Genomic DNA, 18,509 nt, shown 5'->3' with positions numbered 1-18,509 from the left:
CACGGGGAGCCGTAGATCCTGAAGCCACGCACAGTGACCTCTGAGTCCTGCAGGTAGATGCAATTGGTCAGCAATGACTGCACATTCTCATAGTTCTCCGGCTTCAGCTTGGACACAGATGGGAAGTAGTAAAAGTCCTGCTTGATAAGGTCAGCCATGAACTCCTGGTCGAAGGTCAGCTCGTGGTTGCCCGCAATCACAATCTTGTACTCGTAGGGCAGGCTGCCTGTGGGATGGACACGCACAGAGCAGGCTGCTGGCAGCCCTTCCGGAAGCCACAGCGCCACCAAAGGAAAGAGCTGGGAACAGCCACTATAATCCCTCAGCAAAGATGTCCCCCTGGCCCCGCCCCTCTGATCACGGGCCCTGGCTCTGCCTGCCTGGGCCACCACTGACCATAAGTCCTTCAGCACAAGGGCAGGGTCCTCCCCAGCACCTAAGCCACAGGTACCAGCCTCACCTTCTCTGTTTCCAGGCTACCACCAAGTCTCTCAGCCTCTCTATCTTAGGCTCCTCAGCCTACACATCCCAACAGATATTGCAAGTTCTTTGTAGAGCCCGGTTCAGAGATGGTACACTCAGGGAAAACCCCAGTGCCCAGCAGCACCAACATGGAATTCACAGTCAAAACAAGGTCCAGGATTGCCCAACCTTTTGAACACTATGGGTGATGTCATCTGCAAAGTTCACATTGAGAACCACACAATCAAGTTACAAAAAAACAAACCAGGTGGTGGCGGTGCACACCTTTGATCCCAACACTCAGGAGGCAGAGGCAGGCAGATCTCTGGGAGTTCAAGGCCAGCCTGGTCTACAAAGTGAATTTCAGGACAGCCAGGGCTACACAGAGACCCTGTCTCAAGTAAATAAATAAATAAATAAGTAAGTAAGTAAGTAAATAAATAAATAAATAAATAAATATTACAAATGAACAAGAGGATAACAGCCTCAGAGGACGGGGCAGTGTCCACCTACAGCCATTCACCCTGCCCTCATTCCGTGCCCAGGCTCCACACTGCTCAGCCCTCTGGCTCGGCTGCTGCACTCAGGAAGCTGTGATGGCTTGGGAAGCCCTGGCTTGGATAAAAAATGAGATGTTGGGCTGTGGAGATAGCTTAACTGATTGTTTGCTTTGCTCCAGCTCCACACCCCATGCTGTTGTGTTGTTTTTAAATCCAGGTCTGGTAGCACACACTTGTAATCCCAGTCCTGAGGAAGTGGAGAGGGGTGGGTCCCTGGGCTCACCGGCTTGCCGGTCTAGACCCCCTGATGAGCTCCAGGTCAATGATACATCCTGCCCCCAAAAAAATTTTTAAAATCAAGGCAGAGAACGCCAGAGGAATGACTTGGAGACTGACCTCTGGCCTACGTACACACACACACACACACACACACACACACGCGCGCGCACACACACACGCACACGCACACACGCACACACACACATGCAAATGCAAACACGCATGCAACCTATGTTGAAGAAGAACCAAGTTTGGTCTGCTGCCTGTCTTCAGAGTAACCCACACTCAGGATCTGGAATCAGATTCAACAACCCCGTTGAGACTCAGCCGCCATGTGCATTCTGGGAAGAAGGCTGGTCCCAGCCTCAGATGAGAACCAGGACAGGCAGATCAGGCTTAGGGCCTTGTGATATGTGACACCATGGGACTCCACACACTCACTGCTGCATAACCCAGGCAAGACAGAAAGGTGAAAAATTCAGGGGACAGAGGAATGGGAAGGAGCCCCTCACCCACCAGGTCTGTTTGAAGCTTCTTGACAGCTGAGGATCAAGGTTGCCCACATAGTCAGTGTTCCTTCCACACAGAGATACTTCAAATCATGTTTAAGTGGCAGCGAGCTGTGCTCAAAGCCCGGGCATGCGATCTGGAACATGCCCTTATTTCTTTCCGCATGTGACCTGCAGTTTCCTGGGAATCTCACTAACAAGGCGATTAACTTTGTTCACAGTGAAAACAACTCTCAACTCCCTGTGTAACCCTTGTGACCCAGGGCTTTACCTTATCAACCATAATCCTATCTACTGTATTTCACAAACCACCCTCTGAAGTCAGAGAGAGAGAGAGAGAGAGAGAGAGAGACCCTTAGAAGCCTTTGGAGATGTAACTTCAGAAGCCGCTAAATCATATACATGACTACCACAAAGACAGTTAAGGTCAACTCACTCTCTCTCCTTCCCTCCTCCCTCTCCTCCACTCTTCTCTCTCTCCCTCTCCCTCTCTCTCCCTCCTAACACATACCCACACCTGGGATACAGTATTGCACACTATCTTTTTCCCAAGTTACACACCCCTCTCTAATACCCATACTTAAAACTGTCAAAATGTCTCCTAGGGGCTGAAGAGATGGTGCAGCAGTTAAAAAAATGCTTCTGCCCTTCCAGAGAACCTCAGTGCTGTCCCCAGCACCCACATCTGGAGGCTTACAGTTGCCTATGACTTTAGCCCCAGTGGATCTGATGCCCTCTGCTGGCCTCTGTAGTTGCTGCACTCACAGGCCCATACACACAATCTCAAATCTCCTAATAAACCCTGACTCTGCTCCTCACTGATTCATCCTGAAATTCTTTTCTGTAATTTTGCCTGAGTGGAGAGTTTTTAAAAGGGGTTCTCCAGCAGGAAATCCCCAGCTCCCCGTGACACAAACACAACAGTGACACACTTTCCCAAGCCTGCCCAGCTGAGACCTATGCAACCTGCTCAGCCACATGCCTGACAGTCAAGGCAAAGCGTTGTGTACAGCCACTGACTCTCTGTCTGGCCAGGGCAGTGTGGCAGTGGGGGAACCCAGAGGTGCACACATGCCTGATTTGCACACTTGACTCGATGCCCCCAAGCCTGTTTATCAGCTCTGGGAAGCCATGGTACCAGGACAGGTCTGAGTCCACAGCTCTGTTCCACCATTAACCCCCTGTGGGGCTTGGCATCCCACCGTGCCTCAGTTTCCTCACACATGAGATGGGAACAGGAACACTTGAGAAATCTCTGGCACCACAGAACACACTGAATGGAAATGGACAAAACCTTTTGATATTCAAAAGGAAAAACAAATTCACTTCTCTGAGACAGAATTTGTACACTAGAAGCTACAAGTCCCATCTCTCCCTCCTCCCAGATATATTTAGCTTGGTACTACTTTGCTTTTTAATTGAATTTGTTGCCAGAAATAAAAATTTGAGAGATTCCCAATAAAACTTCACTTCTTATTTCGTTGTTATTATTATTATTATTACTTTATTGTTATTAACGTGTGGTGCTCCTGGTGCAGTCATGAAGTATTGTCTATGTATCCCCTTAGACAGGATGAAGATACCCATTTTCTCCAGTCCCCATCAGTCCTATCCTCTCAGAGTCCAATTCACTCATTTTGAGGTGCTGTCCGCGGACATAGGCGTTTGGGGTTCGGAGCCTTGCAATAACTGTGCCCTGGCCTGGGAGTTTCCAGTGAAGCTGTGGGAGATGGGAGACCCCGAGCTCAATCCTCAGGTTTACTACAACCTAGCCCCTGGTGGGAAGCCCCAGAATCAGGGGAGTGAACATGTTAGCTCCACCCATCTCTGTTCCCAGCGTAAGTCTGGTGAGTAAAGCCACCTGCTGCACTGGAGCTGAGTAATGGGGACAGAGCTGGGGACAGAGTGGACAGAGTGTCGGGGAGGAGCAGACCACCTGCCCTGGACAGTTGCCCGAGTGCCATCGAGATGTTCATTCCCCACAGAGCCATCCAAGGTAGATGTCATCAAGTCCACTCCATATCTGAGGGCCTCGGAGCTAAACCCAGTACATGGAGGGGCCCCACGGCTCAGGTGCAGGGGCGATGTTACAAGTGTTGACCAACTCGGTACCTCTGGGTCACTGACTCAGAGTCCTTCAAGGCCACCAGAGTCAGCCTGGGAGCCTCACCAGCCCTTCCCCAAGCACAGGACAAGGCCTGGACCAGGTGACAAGAGAATCCAGCAGGGTGGACAGGGGGCCACCGCTGGCTGCCTGCATCCCTGACTCACCCTAGCTTCCACGTCTCACCACCCATCCATCCCACTTCCAGTGCCGGTGAAGCTGGGGGCGGAGCCACGCTAATGGATTCCTGTCATGTCTCTAACTGGGGGTGCTACTTAAGCAAATCAGCAAATTACACCAACTGCACAATTCCATTTGCTTCTGCAGCGGTGACTCCCTGGGGGGCTGGGTGTGCAGGAAGCTGTCAGCTCCCCTCAGGGGTTCCCACCAGCAGACAAGGAGAGCTGAAGAACACAGTCTCCCATGATGATGACAGGGCACAAAGAATTATCTCCCACACCCAGGCCGGAGCTGGACCTTTCCAGGGTGGAACACCTACTCCCATCAACAAGATGGAGGTCTAGCCATGAGTACATCCGTCTGGGTGGTCAGCTGGACTTGGCAGTTCACCAGCTGCCCGTGACCTCCACAGACTCTAAGCGTTTTTCCTTCCCTTTTGACATCCGAGGGAAATGGTTTGGCTTGCCTAAGCCTAAGACAAGTCAGCAACTGAGTGACTGAAAAACATGGAGGGCAGCAGACACTGGGCACGTGTGACAGCATGGAGGTACATTCTGAGCCATCATACTGCCTTGTCTCTCAGCAGGTGGGTGGGTGAATGGGTGGGTGAGTAGGAGGAAGGGTGAGAGGGTGGATGGATAGATGGATGGATGGATGGATGGATGGATGGATGGATGGATGGATGGGCAGATGGAGGACCAGATAAAATGAGTGAGTGGGTAGCTGGTGGGTGAATGAGTAGCTGGGTGGATAATTAGGGGTGGACAGTGAATGGATGAGTGGGTAGGTAGGGGGTGAGAGGGAGGACGGATAAGTGGATTTGTGGGTGGGTCAAAGAGTAAATGGGTAGGTGAATGGTAGGTGGTGGGGCACATGTGTAAGTGTGGGTGATTGAAAGGTGTCTAAATGATTTTACATGCATGGGTGGGTGGGTGGGTGGGTGGGCAGACGGACAAATAGGTAGATGAGTGGAGGGATGGGTGGAGGGATACGTTTAGCAATCCGTCCACCCTGAGATAGCTCTGACTATTTCCTTCACATCAAAATGATCTCCGTTTTTCTGGATCCTCCCTTCCCTCCAACTGTTCCTGCCAGGGGATAGCTTTCAGACTTCCTTCCTTCATCCATCTTAACTGTCCATCTGTGGCAGATGGGAAGAATGGAGGCCGAACTAAGGCTCTTCAATGATCTCGTCATCGCTGACCTGGGTGAAGCCCCCTCCTCTGTTCTAGGGCTATGACCCCTTGTCACGGGTTTGTTCTCCAGTCCCACAACCCAGAACCTCTCACCAATCTGAGTGTGGTTAAGATTCCAGAAGCTCGTGGCAAAAGCATTCTTGGGCAGCACCGCCTTCCCACCCTCTACCTGCACACAGAGAAGTAAGTGTACCCCACCCCAGGGCCCAGCTGCTACAAACCCCTGACCCCCCCCCCCCACCCACAGCAGAGAAGAGGTCTGACAGCCGGGGACCCTCCAGTGCCCAGAGAGGAGCATGACCCCCTGGGGTGGGGATGTTCCACAAGCAGAGGTGGAAGTGATTGGGACACACCATCTAAGACCAGGTCACACTGTCACCCTGTGGAGCCAGGAATGGCACATGCAGGAAGCCAGAAGAGGCAGCCATTGGAAGGTCCCAGCTGGGGGCAGCTCGAGGGAGTGGGTGGCTTGGACAGCTGGTCAGGCTCAGGGTGGCAGATAAGGCCAAATGCCTTTTCTTCTTCCCTGTCTTCCTCGGCCCAGGGGCAGCTGAGGCTTTGGTCAGCCCGTCCAAATGCATGCTAGGCTGGAAGCCCATGTTCTTCATTGAAGTTGGACTCTTCTAGAAACTCGAGTCCAGGCCTTCTGTGCTGCAGCCCCTGGAAGACTTCCTTCTAAGGCCCCAAAGATGACAAGAGCAGTTTAGTGACCTGCAGAGGTCCATGCCCTTTGCGGGGCAGAATAGAAAGCTAAGCCTCAGAGAGAACATGGAGTTGCTGAAGGTCACACAGTGAGACAGGGGAGACCTAGGACTTGAACCCTGGCCTCCCTCTCAGTCAGTGTTCTGATGACAGTGTCTTAGTCACTGTTCTGTTGCCGTGAAGAGACACCATGACCAAGGCAACTCTTACAAAAAAAAAAAAGCCTTTAATTGGGCCTGGCTTACAGTTTCAGAGGTTTAGTCCATTATCATCATCTTAGGGAGCATGGCAGCATGCAGGCAGACATGGTGCTGGAGAAGGAGCTGAGAGTCCTACATTCTGGCTGGAAGTCAGCAGGGAGTGACTGGGCCTGACATGGGCTTTGGAAACCTCAAAGCCCACCCCCAGTGACACAGTTCCTCCATCGAGGCCACACCTCCTAATCCTTCCAACCCTATCAAAGAGTTCCATTCTCTGGTGACTAAGCATGCAGATACATGAGGCTATCAGAACTTTTCTTATGCAAACCACCACACCCAGTCCCTGGGATGAGTCCCAGGGTGGTTTTTGAGAGACAGGAAGGCTATGGGAACATTCAAGAAGAATAGGGCAGTGGTTTGAAGGACATTCTGAGCCCCACAGTAGGAGACATACCAGGTGGCCTTGCGGAGTGCATTGGAATGCTCACCCCCCAACCCTTGACCTCAAAACCAGCCTCCACCCCTGGCTTTTCGGAACTGGTGGGCACACCCTACCACGTCAGCATGGTGACACTCAGCTATCCACCCAGAAGCCGTCTTCCCCTTCCAGCTTACTCAAGATCCTGGCATTTGCTAGCTGCGGCTTTCTCAGTGGGTAAAGAGACCATGAACTGTCAATCAGGAGAGCAGATAAGGGTGACGTGTGGTTTTTCCTTTTCATTTGCCAGAGGCATGGAGTCCAAGAGCATCCGCACAAAGATTCCAAGGGCAGCCAGGTTGAGGTGCACAGAACCTGCTGGGGGACTCCTGGGAGAGCCTGCTTTCTAAGTCCTGACATTAATCTCCCTCCAAAGAGGTTACCATCCTTTACTGCTAACATGTCCCATCCCAGAGGAAGTACTTCCTCCACACGGCATGATCTCCACACTCAACGAGAGGCATGCATATTTCTGCACTATCAGTGCTGGTCCCGGAGTGGCGCATTGCGCCCAGCAGGGTTTTACTGTGCTCTAAACACAATGACAATCAGGAAAATGCCCACTTACTGCTTTTCTCCCAGCCCATTCCCCGTCTCACAGAACACAGCAGAGGGGGGTGGGATGAAGGGACGTTGTAACAATCTCTGATTGCATTTTTAGTGCGTCGCTGACAGTTCTGTGTTTAAACGCTTGCCAATGTCTGGGCGATTCAAGTTAGCAGACGGCAGAGCGTGGTGCACAGTCTAGGGGAACACTGGAAAAAAAACTAGCTCTGAAATCAGCCAACAAGCTGCCAGCGACCACCAAGTCATAGGGCCATGCACGCAGTGTAGACTATGTGGGCCAGTGATGTAAGGAGAAGGGAATCCCATGTGTGACCTGGACAGGCAGGAGAGCATGGGAGCAGGGCCCGAGAGACAGAGGATATGCCTGCAGCCCTGTAGTGACCTCTCTGGGCCAGGCACCAGGATTAGCAATGTATATTCGATGCATCTTGACATCCTTTGCAAGCAAGGACCACAGTCCCCAGCATGCACAGGAAGTCAGGAGGGCAGGGGTACCAGGCTGCGGAGTACAATCCCATCTCTACCTCCCATTGGCTGGCTGATCAAAGAGGGGCCTTCGGCACCCTCACCTGTAACCTGGATGCTCACTAAGCTCATCGTGTGCCAGTGAAGACACAGTGTCACAAGTTTTCCCCACCCAAGACTTGGTCTATCAGCCATATAAGACAGAAGCACAAAGGGCACTCAGTTGCTTAAGTGCAAGAAGTATACCATGCCACCCCAGGACCCACAGGGAAGCTCAGCCCGTCAGGAGATGAAGTAGAAATGTGGACAAGAGCCTCAGCAGTGGCTCATTCTGGGGCACAGGAGCTGTTCCTCACAGTATGGCACCTCGGGTAATCAGGGCAAGTGGAGAGAGGTCCCAGCTGAGAGCCCCGCAGAGGGGTTGTGTGTTCGGTTTGCCTATGGAAGGCTGCTGCTAACCCTGGCCAAGTCCATCCCTGCAGCCGGTGAGACTCCAAGGTGTCAATATATCAGAGCACAGAAAAGCCGATCCTGGACACACCCTGGACATCGGCTGATTGTATCGGATCTCGGGGTTCTCTGGGGAATTCAGTACTGCCATCCACCACAGAGGCCAGAAATGGGAGCCAAGACAGCGGAGGTTAAAACAGAGGCTCCCAAAAGTCCCAGCATTACCCAGGGTACGCAGAGAGAGGCTCAGGGACCCGCACTCACCCTCAGCTTCCTGCTGCAAAGACACCGCTGCGGACGGATGTGTGCTGGCACAGCATCCGCTCGCTCTCCTAGACTGCAGGCTGGGCCCACTGCAGGCACCAAGGGCTCCTGCGGGTCCTGCGTGGGATGCTTCTGGAACCACTGTGCCACACTGGTGCCCATATTTAAAAGGCAAATGCGGCTTTTCTTCTGTTCCGCACTAATAGCCCAAATGTTTAACTTTCCAACATTTGTTTTCCCTGGGAAATGTTTTTCAAACAGGGACACTCAGTCCTAGCCGTCTTCAACTGTATGTTTCCGGTTGCTACCACAGCGTGGACCACGTCAGGATGAAGGGTGCCTATGCTTCTACACCCCTTCATAAGGCTCCCCACAGATAAAAAAGGAGTCTGTGGGGCCCCGTGTATCCCCAGAAGCAATGATCTGGCAGAGCATATGTGCCCAGGCACATTCACAAAAGACCTGTAGTGGCCTCGGGAGGGCTGGTGTCCTCACTGGGTTTCCTATTGCTGTGACAAAGACAGACTAAAAGCAACCTGGGGGATGGGGATGGGGGTCACCTGGCTTATGTATCCTGGGTCACAGTTCACTGAGGGAAGCCAAGGCGGGAACTCAAGCAGGGCAGGGACCTGGAGGCAGGAACTGAAGCAGAGACTGTGGAGGGATGCTGCTGACTGGCTTGTTCTCATGGCTTGCTCAGCCTGCTTCCTTATACGACCCTGGACCACCTGCCCAGGGGTGGCCCCTCCCACATCAGTCATTAATAAAGAAAACACACCACGGGCTTTCCCATAGACCAGTCTGGTGGGGGCAGTTTCTCTACTGAGGTTCCTCATTTCCAAAGGTGTCAAATCAACAAAAAGCCACCCAGCACAGTTGGTGACAGTGGCACTTGTGTGAGACTGTGGTGGCCACTGGGGCTGTTCTGTCCTGACTCCCCATCCAATCGGACGCCTCACCTCTGGGTCACCTGTATATCCTGATCTATGCACCTCAGATACCCTTTCCTTCCAGCCCCTCTTTCTAATTCACCCTGTGTCCATCAGTGTTGCTCTTCCCAAGCTGCCTTCCCTGTGCAAACCCTCTCCAACCATTCCTGGGACTGGGCTTCCACAAAAAAAAACCTCACATCTCACTCCTTCAGAGATGGCCCCTGCCCCACACTTCTCTATATGCCCAGTGCAGGGTTTGGTATCAAGCAAGGGCCCAACACACATGAATGAATGTGCTATTACCATCCCCATACAACAGATAACAAAAGCCAGTAAGATCAGATGAGTTCACAAAAGTTTCCCCAGAGAAGGGCAGAGGACATTCCAGAAGGTCAAATGGTGGCCACAGATAGTGAGCACCATGGCTAAGATATGCCTGGTCATTCTGGTGGCAGTCTGGAAAACATACTAGTTTCCATGCTAGGGGTAGGCATGAAGTCCCATGTGGAGCTGGCACTGTGAGGCTATGGAGAGAGCCTAGGGCTCAGGAAGAGGGACCAGTTCAGCTCTGCAACTATCTCACCTTGCAATCTTCCAGAGCCTCTGTTTCCCCAAATGTTGCATTGGAGATGGAGCAAAGATCCTGAACGCCGAGGACCCTCTCAGCTCCCTGAGACCCTCCAGGCAGTTGTATAGGTGGAACAGGCCAACTGAAAGGACGGAAAGCCCCTTCCATAGGGCAGAACACCGGGCACATTCATGTTCCTCTCTGCTGATGCTGACACTCCCTGAGCTTAACAAAGCTCAGCCAAGGATAAAAGACAGCTCTTGAAAGAACAGAGGTCTGGAAGCTACAAAGATGCATGAGCAGACCACCTGGGCTGAGCCAAGGAAACCGCACAGAGAGCAGGAAGCGGGGAGCTGCTAACAAGATGTGGCCACAGCCCTGGAGAGCTGACCTCAGACCTGGATGGGGCAAGGTGAGGAGAGGGTAAAAGGAGACGCCAGGATGGGCCTTACCAAGTCCAGGCAGGTACAGACCTTGCTCCAGGGGAAGCAAGAAAGAAAAGAAGGCTGAGTTAACCCAGCATCCCCACCCCACATCATCCAGGGACATTTCAAGCTTTCTGTGAGACAAAGCCCAGTGTGGAGCTTGGTACCCAATAGGCACTCAGTGTGTGTATCCTTGTTCAATGGATCCTGAGGGTGATGATATTGAGCTGCAGCAGCTACACACACACACACACACACACACACACACACACACACACATACACACACACACACAAGACAGTCAAGACAGTGAGCTGCTTTGGGGAAAGCAAGATGTTTCACAATGCACATCCAACCAAGCTCAAGACAAAGGTACAGAGGCCCCATTTCTAAAGCACCATTGCTAGTCATAAGAAATGCTAAAGTGATATCTGAAACTGGAATATCAGAAGTAGCAGTTCCCGACTGTGCCTTAAAGAGACAAGTGCTTCCTAAGGCTCAGGAGACATTCTCGAAGAGGGACAGAAAGATTGTAAGGGCCAGGGCATCAGGGAGTTTGCTGGGAGATTGTGTCCCCTAGTAATATCAGAAGCTATACCCATGAAGTCTCACCAATATGGCTGCCTAAATGTGAGCTGAACAAGGATGACATCAGTGGACAAGTCAAACTGGATGGGGAATAGCCCATGGGGCCTCAACCCTACGCAAAGAGCTATGGGCAACTGAGGAGCTGGGAGTGGGAGAGGTGGCCTTCCCCAGGGCAGAGCGCCCAACTGTTTGTCCAGTGCTAAATAGTCAGCCCTAAAAACATACGCACAAGGTTATGTTTAGGAATGTGTACAGATATACATAAATGCATGCAGTAACAATTATTGAAAAGAGGCCGTGAGTTTGAAGGAGAGTCGGGGGCAGGTATGTGGGAGGAGCTGGAGGGAGGAAAAGAGGAGGGAGAGATGTTGTAATCAAATTATAATCTCAAAACTAAAAAAGTAAGTAAAGGTGCTTTAAAGCAGAAGCCTGGGGTGGGCATCGGGAAGCGGAGGTGTCATGCAGGGACCACTGCCTTGATCATAAGCCTTTGTGACACTGCCAGAAAGCAAACACCATTTCAATTAAATAAAAAGAAGTTCACCATCCACTTTGTAACTTCATCCACAGATAGACTGGCCTCTCACCTGCTTTGCCTGTCGCTCAAAAGCCAGAATGAAAGCTGGGCATGGTGGTACACACCTGTATTTCCAGCACTCAGGAGTCGGATGCAGGAGGATCAGGAGTTCAAGGCCATCCTCCGCTACATAGGAAATTTGAGGCCAGCCTAGGTGGGGTGGTTAGTCTTAACTGTCAACTTGACACAATCTAGAGTTGTCAGGTTGACCCGTGGGCAAGTCTATGGGTGGTTATCTTGCTTACATCAATTGAGGTGGTAATACCTGCCCACCATGGGCGGCACCATTCCCTAGGAAGGGGACTCTAAGCTGCATGGGGGTAAAGAAAGCGCACTGAGTGTAAGACACACATGTCTCAGTCCATTGCCCTCTGCTCCTGATGGGATGGGTTGGGACTGGAAGCTTCAAGTTCCTGCCTTGACTTCTCCATGACGGATTGTCATCTGAAATGGTAAAGCCTAAAGGGAAAAAAAAAATCCTCCCTCCAGCTGCTTTTGTCAGGGTATTTTATCACGTCTGCAGAAAACGAAATGAAAGCACTTGGCTACATGAGACCGTCTCCAAACAAAACAAAACACAACTGAAGCTGTGTCACAGATCACACTGATGTAAAGACAGGTGGACCATGAACCTGCACGGGCTGGCTCCTCGGTGGTTCTGAGGGTCGAGCATTAGGCTTGCTCTGAATCAGGTTCAAAGGTGGGTCTTGGCAGCCCCTGGAGACAGCAGAGCATCATTCACCTATGTTTTGTGAGATCTCTCTAGTGCTGTGGATTAAGTACTTATATAAACGTCCCTCTTAGAACTGGCTTTGCTGGGCTGGGGATATGGCTCAGTCAATAAAAAACTCACACAAGCTTAAGGACCTGAGTTTGATCATCAGAGCCCATGTTAAAGAAGAAAAAAGTGGGGGAGGGGAAACAGTTGGGCATATCTGCGTGTGTTTGTAATTCAGCACTGGAGAGGCGGAGTCTAGGGAGGATCTTGGGCTCACTGGCCTAACCAGCAAGCTGTAGGCCAGTTTCAAAAACGAAGTTGATAGTCCTGAAGAGTGACACCCAAGGTTGGCCTCTGGCCTACACACACACACACACACACACACACACACACACACACAATATTTGCAATGATGCTTTACAGTAAAATATGATCCATTTTGGAATAATGTTCCATTAGCAGATTAAAAGAATGTGTCCTCTATGGCTTTGGGTGGAATATTCTATCAATGTCTTTTAGGTCCATTTGATCTACAAGGTAATTTAACTCTTGTGTCTTTTTGTTGAATGCTGGTCTGGGTCATACGTCTCCAGGTCTCGGAGAAATAAGAAAAAAAAAAAAAGACCAAAATCATCAAGAAAAGAAATTATAAACATCAGAAAAGAAATAAATCGTGAATAAAGGAACAATACAAGGAATCAAAGAATTGGTTGTTTGCAAAGATGAGCACCACAGGTCTATTAAGAAATATTTTTCAGAAATTATACTAGAAGACATGAAAAAAATTCTAGATACACATGACCTTCCAAAATTGAGCCAAGAGGATTGAAAACTACTAAAAAAAAGAGGGATAATAAGCAATGAGATTGAAACTGTTATTTTAAAGTGTCTCCCAATAAAGAAAAGCCAGAACTGGGTAGATTCACTGCTGAATTCCACTCAACCTTTAAAGAAGAATGGATACTGCTGGGCCTCAAACTCCTCCACAGACCAGAAAGGGATGGAGTGCTTTGAAACTTAATCCACGAAAACAGCACTGCCTTGAGACCTGTGATGGTTTGAATAGAAATGGCCCCATAGGCTCCTATATTTGAATAGTCAGTCATTAGGGAGTGGCACTACTTGAGAAGGATTAGGAGGTGTAACCTTGTTAAAGGAAGTGGGTCATTGTGGGGTGGGCTTTGAGCTTTCAGAAGCCTAAGCCAGGCCCAGTGGCTCTCTCTTCTTCCTGCTGCCTGAGGATTTGGATGTAGAACCCTCAGTTCCTTCTCCAGCACCATGTCTGCCTGCAAGCTGCCATGCTCCCAGCCATGATGATAATGGACTAAACCTCTGAAACTGTAAGCCAGTCCCAATTAAATGTTTTCCTTTAAAAGAGTTGCTGTGGTCAAGGCATTTGTTTGCAGCAACAGAATACTGACTAAGACAGTACCCAAGCTGGATACAGGCAAAACAATAAAAGAAACTATAGATCAATATCCTCAAAGATGCAAAACTTCTCAATAAAACACTTTGCAAATTGAACCCAACAGCACATTAAGAAGATCATGACCAAGGTGACTCGTTCCAGGGCACAAGGATGGTTTGACATACGCAAATGAGTTATATGCATATGACACAACACATAAAAAGAATCAAGGACAAACATCACGTGACCATGTCAGCTGCAGAAAAGGCTTTTTGACAAAATTCAATACCCCTTCATGATAAACGCTCAGAGGGAGCTAAAGAAGAATTATACTTCAATATAATCAAAGCTATGCAGAGCACATGTCTAGCCAATGTCTTGTTAGACATATTCAAATAGGTGAAAACAGAAAAACTTTCCTTGAAAACTATGGAGGAACAAGTCTAAGGTGTCCACTCCTACCATTCCTACTTTTCGCCAGAGCACTCAATCTAGAAGAATAAATAAAGGGGCTAAAAATAGGCAACAAGGAAGTCGTGTGATCCCTGTTTGAAGTTGGTATCTACTGCACCTAGAGGTACCTAAATACTCCACCAGGAGACTCTTAAAACTTATGAACAAGCCGGGCGGTGGTGGCGCACACCTTTAATCCCAGCACTCGGGAGGCAAAGCCAGGCGGATCTCTGTGAGTTCGAGGCCAGCCTGGGCTACCAAGTGAGTCCCAGGAAAGGCGCAAAGCTACACAGAGAAACTCTATCTCGAAAAACAAAAACAAAAAAAAAAAAAAAAAAAACTTATGAACAAATCCAGAAAGCCAGCAGGACACAAGATCAACCTGCAAAAAAATGTAAGTGGGGCTGGCAAGTGGGCTCAGTGGCGCTTGCTGCCAAGTCTGAGGACCTGAGTTCAGTTTCTCACAAATTGTTCCTCTGACCTCTGCATATGCACCATGGCAAGCATACACACACACACACACACACACACACACACACACACACACACACACAAATAAATAAATAATCCTAAAAGTATTTTTTAATTACTGACTTTTCTATACACCAATAATAAATGTGCTGAGAGAAAAAAAAAAAACAGGAAAACAATCTTGTTCAATAACCTCAACAAACTACCTAGGAAAAACCAAACTGTACATATGAAAGACTTCAGCGATGAAATCTATAAAAGTAAGAAATTGAAGAGGACCTGAGAGGATGGGAAGACCTCCCAGGCTCCTGGACCAGGAGAATTAATATTGTTTAAATGGCCATATTACCAACAGCTATCTACAGATTCAATGTAATTCTCATAAAAATTCCAACGACATCTCTGGCATGTGTTTGTGGGTATACCTATGTGTGTTCACATGTGCAGGTACACATACATGTGAACAGACGTGCGTGTCCCCCATGTGCATGTAGTTGCCAGAGGCTGATGCTGAATGTCTTCCTTGATCACTCTCCATCTTATATTTTGAGGCAGAGTCTCTCGTTTGAACCCAGAGCTCACCGATCCAGCTGAGCTAGCCCTCTGGCTCCAGAGATCCTTTCTCCACCTCCTGAGCACTGGGAATATGCGGACCACACACTGTGGCATTTATGCGGGCATTGAGGATCTGAACCCTGGTCCTATGCTTGCACGCGAATCATTTCATCCATGATGCCCTCTCCCCAGCTCTGTGGTTATGTTACCAAAAGCAGTCTACAGAGTCAGTGCCATCCCCATAAAGACTTCGATGACTTTCTTCACAGAACTAGAAAAGGAAATCCTGAAACTCATATGCCAACACAAAAGACAGAGAGCCGAGGCGACCGTAAGCAAAAAAAGCACAGCCGGGGCAGCACAAAACCCGACTTCAAACCGTACTACAGAGCCCGAGCGACAATGGTAAGCACTGGTACAGACAGACCAGTAAACCAGCGGAACATCAGAAAGGCCCCCAACACAATCTATGCAGTCGCCGCCTTTGGATTCTTGACCCATGTGACAGAGGACGCATGTTAGAGAAAAGAAGATGTCAGGAAAACTAGACATCTACACGCAGAGAATAAAACTTTGAAACCCATGCAGGGGGGCGGGAGATGGGGGGGACACTTAGAGATACTGATTGGGGCAAAAAAAAATTTCTGTCTAGAAATAAAAGAATTGGTGAGCAGAATTACAACAAACCAAAAAGCTCCTCACACAGTAAAGGGAACAATCAAAAGAGAGAAGAGATAGTTCACAGGGTGGGACTCATCCTTGCTGGTTATTCGTTAGACAGACAACTGGTATCCAGAGGATCGAACTGTAGGAAGCCGTCAGCAAAACACATAACCCAATATCCGGAGGATCGAACTGTAGGAAGCCGTGAGCAAGACACATAACCCGATATCCAGAGGATCGAACTGTAGGAAGCCGTCAGCAAAACACATAACCTGATATCCAGAGGATCGAACTGTAGGAAGCCGTGAGCAAGACACATAACCCGATATCCAGAGGATCGAACTGTAGGAAGCCATGAGCAAGACACATAACCTGATATCCAGAGGATCGAACTGTAGGAAGCTGTGAGCAAAACACATAACCCGATATCTGGAGGATCAAACTGTAGGAAGCCGTGAGCAAGACACATAACCCGATATCCGGAGGATCGAACTGTAGGAAGCCGTCAGCAAAACACATAGCCTGGTTCTTAGAGGGGTGAATGATCTGAGCAGACACTCCCTCCAAGAAAATACGAACACAGGTTGGAGAGAGAGATCAGCAGCAAGAGTGCCTGCTGTACAGCATGGGGGTCAGGGTTTGGATCCCCCAGCACCCATAAAGCATCGGGCATACATGCCTATAGAGCCAGAGAGATGGGTGAGGTAGAGACAATCAGATTGCTAATGCCTAACTCCAGATTCAGCAAGAGACCCTGTCTCCAAGCAACAGGGTGGAGAATGCCAGAGCGTGACACCTGATGTCATCCTCTGGCCTCCACACTTGTGCATAGGTGTGAGCACCAGCACACACCCACGGGCATATATCATACACACAAGCACAACACTCTTTTTTTTTTTTTTTTTTTTTTTTGGTTTTTCGAGACAGGGTTTCTCTGTGTAGCTTTGCGCCTTTCCTGGGACTCACGTGGTAGCCCAGGCTGGCCTCGAACTCACAGAGATCTGCCTGGCTCTGCCTCCCGAGTGCTGGGATTAAAGGCGTGCGCCACCACCGCCCGGCGTTAAGCACAACACTCTTACACAAAAAAAAATATATTAAAAAATTCATCTTTAATAGCCATCAGATAAATGCAAATTAAAATTTCATTGAGATTCTACCTCGCTCCAGTCAGAATAGCTATTTTAAAAATTAATAACCTGGACATGGTGGTACACACTTGTCATCCCAGCACTCAGGGGGCAGAAAGTCCCAGAAAAGTCAGGGCTACAAAGTTTGAGTGAGATCCTGTCTTAAAACAACAGCAATAATAGTGACAAACACTGGTGAGGGTGTGGCGAAAGAAGAGCCCTACGCTGCTGATGTAAATGATGCAGTCGCTATGGAAATCAGCATGGAAACCAAGATAAACCACCATATGGCCCAGTTACACTTCCCGTGGAGGACCAGTGAGCCACGATGATGCCTCTCGACTGCAGGTGAGGGAAACCACAGGTCAGGGAGACAGCTGTAGAATGCTAAACCAGAAAACACCTGTTGACTGTAAATTAATGTGTAAACGGGAGAAAGGGGGCGAGGAAGAGACTGAGATGATAGAAAATGAAGATTAACCCCTTAGCAGTGATTGTATTAAATATAAAGTGCTTAGAAACTACAGTCAAAAGGCTGGGATTAGAAGAACAGAACTTTTTAAAGACAATTATAGGCTGCTTATAGGAGACGTCCTTTTTTTTTTTTTTTCTTTTCTCATTTGTTTGCTTGCGTGGGACTGGGGTCTCCCTCTGTAACACTGGCTGACCCCAAACTCATAGCATTTCTTCTGCTTCTGTCTCCCAAGAGTTGAGATTATGAGCATGAGCGACCGACCACACCAGGCTAGGAGACAATTTCAATGGAAAATTTTTTTTAAAAAAGATAAAAACGAAAGGATAGAAGAAGACACACCAAGGCCCAATAACCAAAAGAGCATTGAAATGGCTTCCCCAACATCAGATGAAGTGTCACTAGAGAGAAGAAAGGACTGTGGAACGATCAAAAGCCAAGCGCCAGACAGCCTCCCTGGGATGTACACAACACAAGGGAAAGTAACACCAATCCTGACGAACACAAAGAAGGGGACACTTTCCAACTTACTATGTGGCCCGTAGATCAAACGACAGACTGTGTCCTTTCAGAGTGTCAAGATGTCAGTAAGATACTGCTAGGTTAGGAGCTGGAGAAATGGCCCCGGGCCTAAAAGCATGTACTGCTCTTCCAGAGGACCTGCGTTTGGTTCCCATCACCTGCATCAGGCAATATACAACCAGCTGTAACTCCAGCTCGGGGGATCCAACGCCCTCTTCTGGCCTGTTCAGGCACCTGCACTCACAAACACACGTACACACACATATATACACATGATTTAAAAAATTTAATAAAAACACAACTTAAAATATGACCAGCTCAAACCTAGCAACACACAGAAAGCATTTACACCTGATCAAATGGGACTTGTCCCAGGGATGCAAGGTTGATTCAGTGCACACCAATCAATGTAATGTGTCATAATACTCACTGGGACAGACACCCCCACACAATTGTCTTAACAGATACAGAAAAAATGTGACAAAATCCAATATCCTTTCATGATGCAGAACACTTAAACTGGGAACAACAAAGGGGCCCTCTCACTTGACACAGAACATCTATAAACCTCCTGTCATTAAGACGCCACTAACATCGCCATGGAAGGGACAAGGTGTCCACTCTGTCAATCATATTCAGCCTTGCACTCAAGGTTCCAGCCAGTGCAACTGAGC

At 49.0% G+C, this 18,509-nt stretch overlaps 1 protein-coding gene across 5 annotated transcripts in view; it reads right to left on the bottom strand.

Moving 5' to 3' along the window:
- Mpped1 (metallophosphoesterase domain containing 1) overlaps positions 1 to 18,509 on the bottom strand; it is a 78,208-nt gene that overhangs the window by 23,216 nt on the left and 36,483 nt on the right. For all 5 annotated transcript variants that reach the window (XM_052748496.1, XM_052748497.1, XM_052748498.1 and 2 more), the window contains one exon: positions 1 to 226. In XM_052748496.1, coding sequence (XP_052604456.1) covers positions 1 to 226 — 226 coding nt within the window. The remainder of the gene's footprint in view (positions 227 to 18,509) is intronic.

This window comes from Peromyscus californicus, unplaced genomic scaffold (assembly GCF_007827085.1).
Source record: "Peromyscus californicus insignis strain IS unplaced genomic scaffold, ASM782708v3 Scaffold_20__1_contigs__length_68692818, whole genome shotgun sequence".
NCBI classification, from domain to species: Eukaryota; Metazoa; Chordata; class Mammalia; order Rodentia; family Cricetidae; genus Peromyscus; species Peromyscus californicus.
Note: the sequence above shows the minus strand (reverse complement) of the source record. Positions and strands in the feature narration are given on the sequence as shown.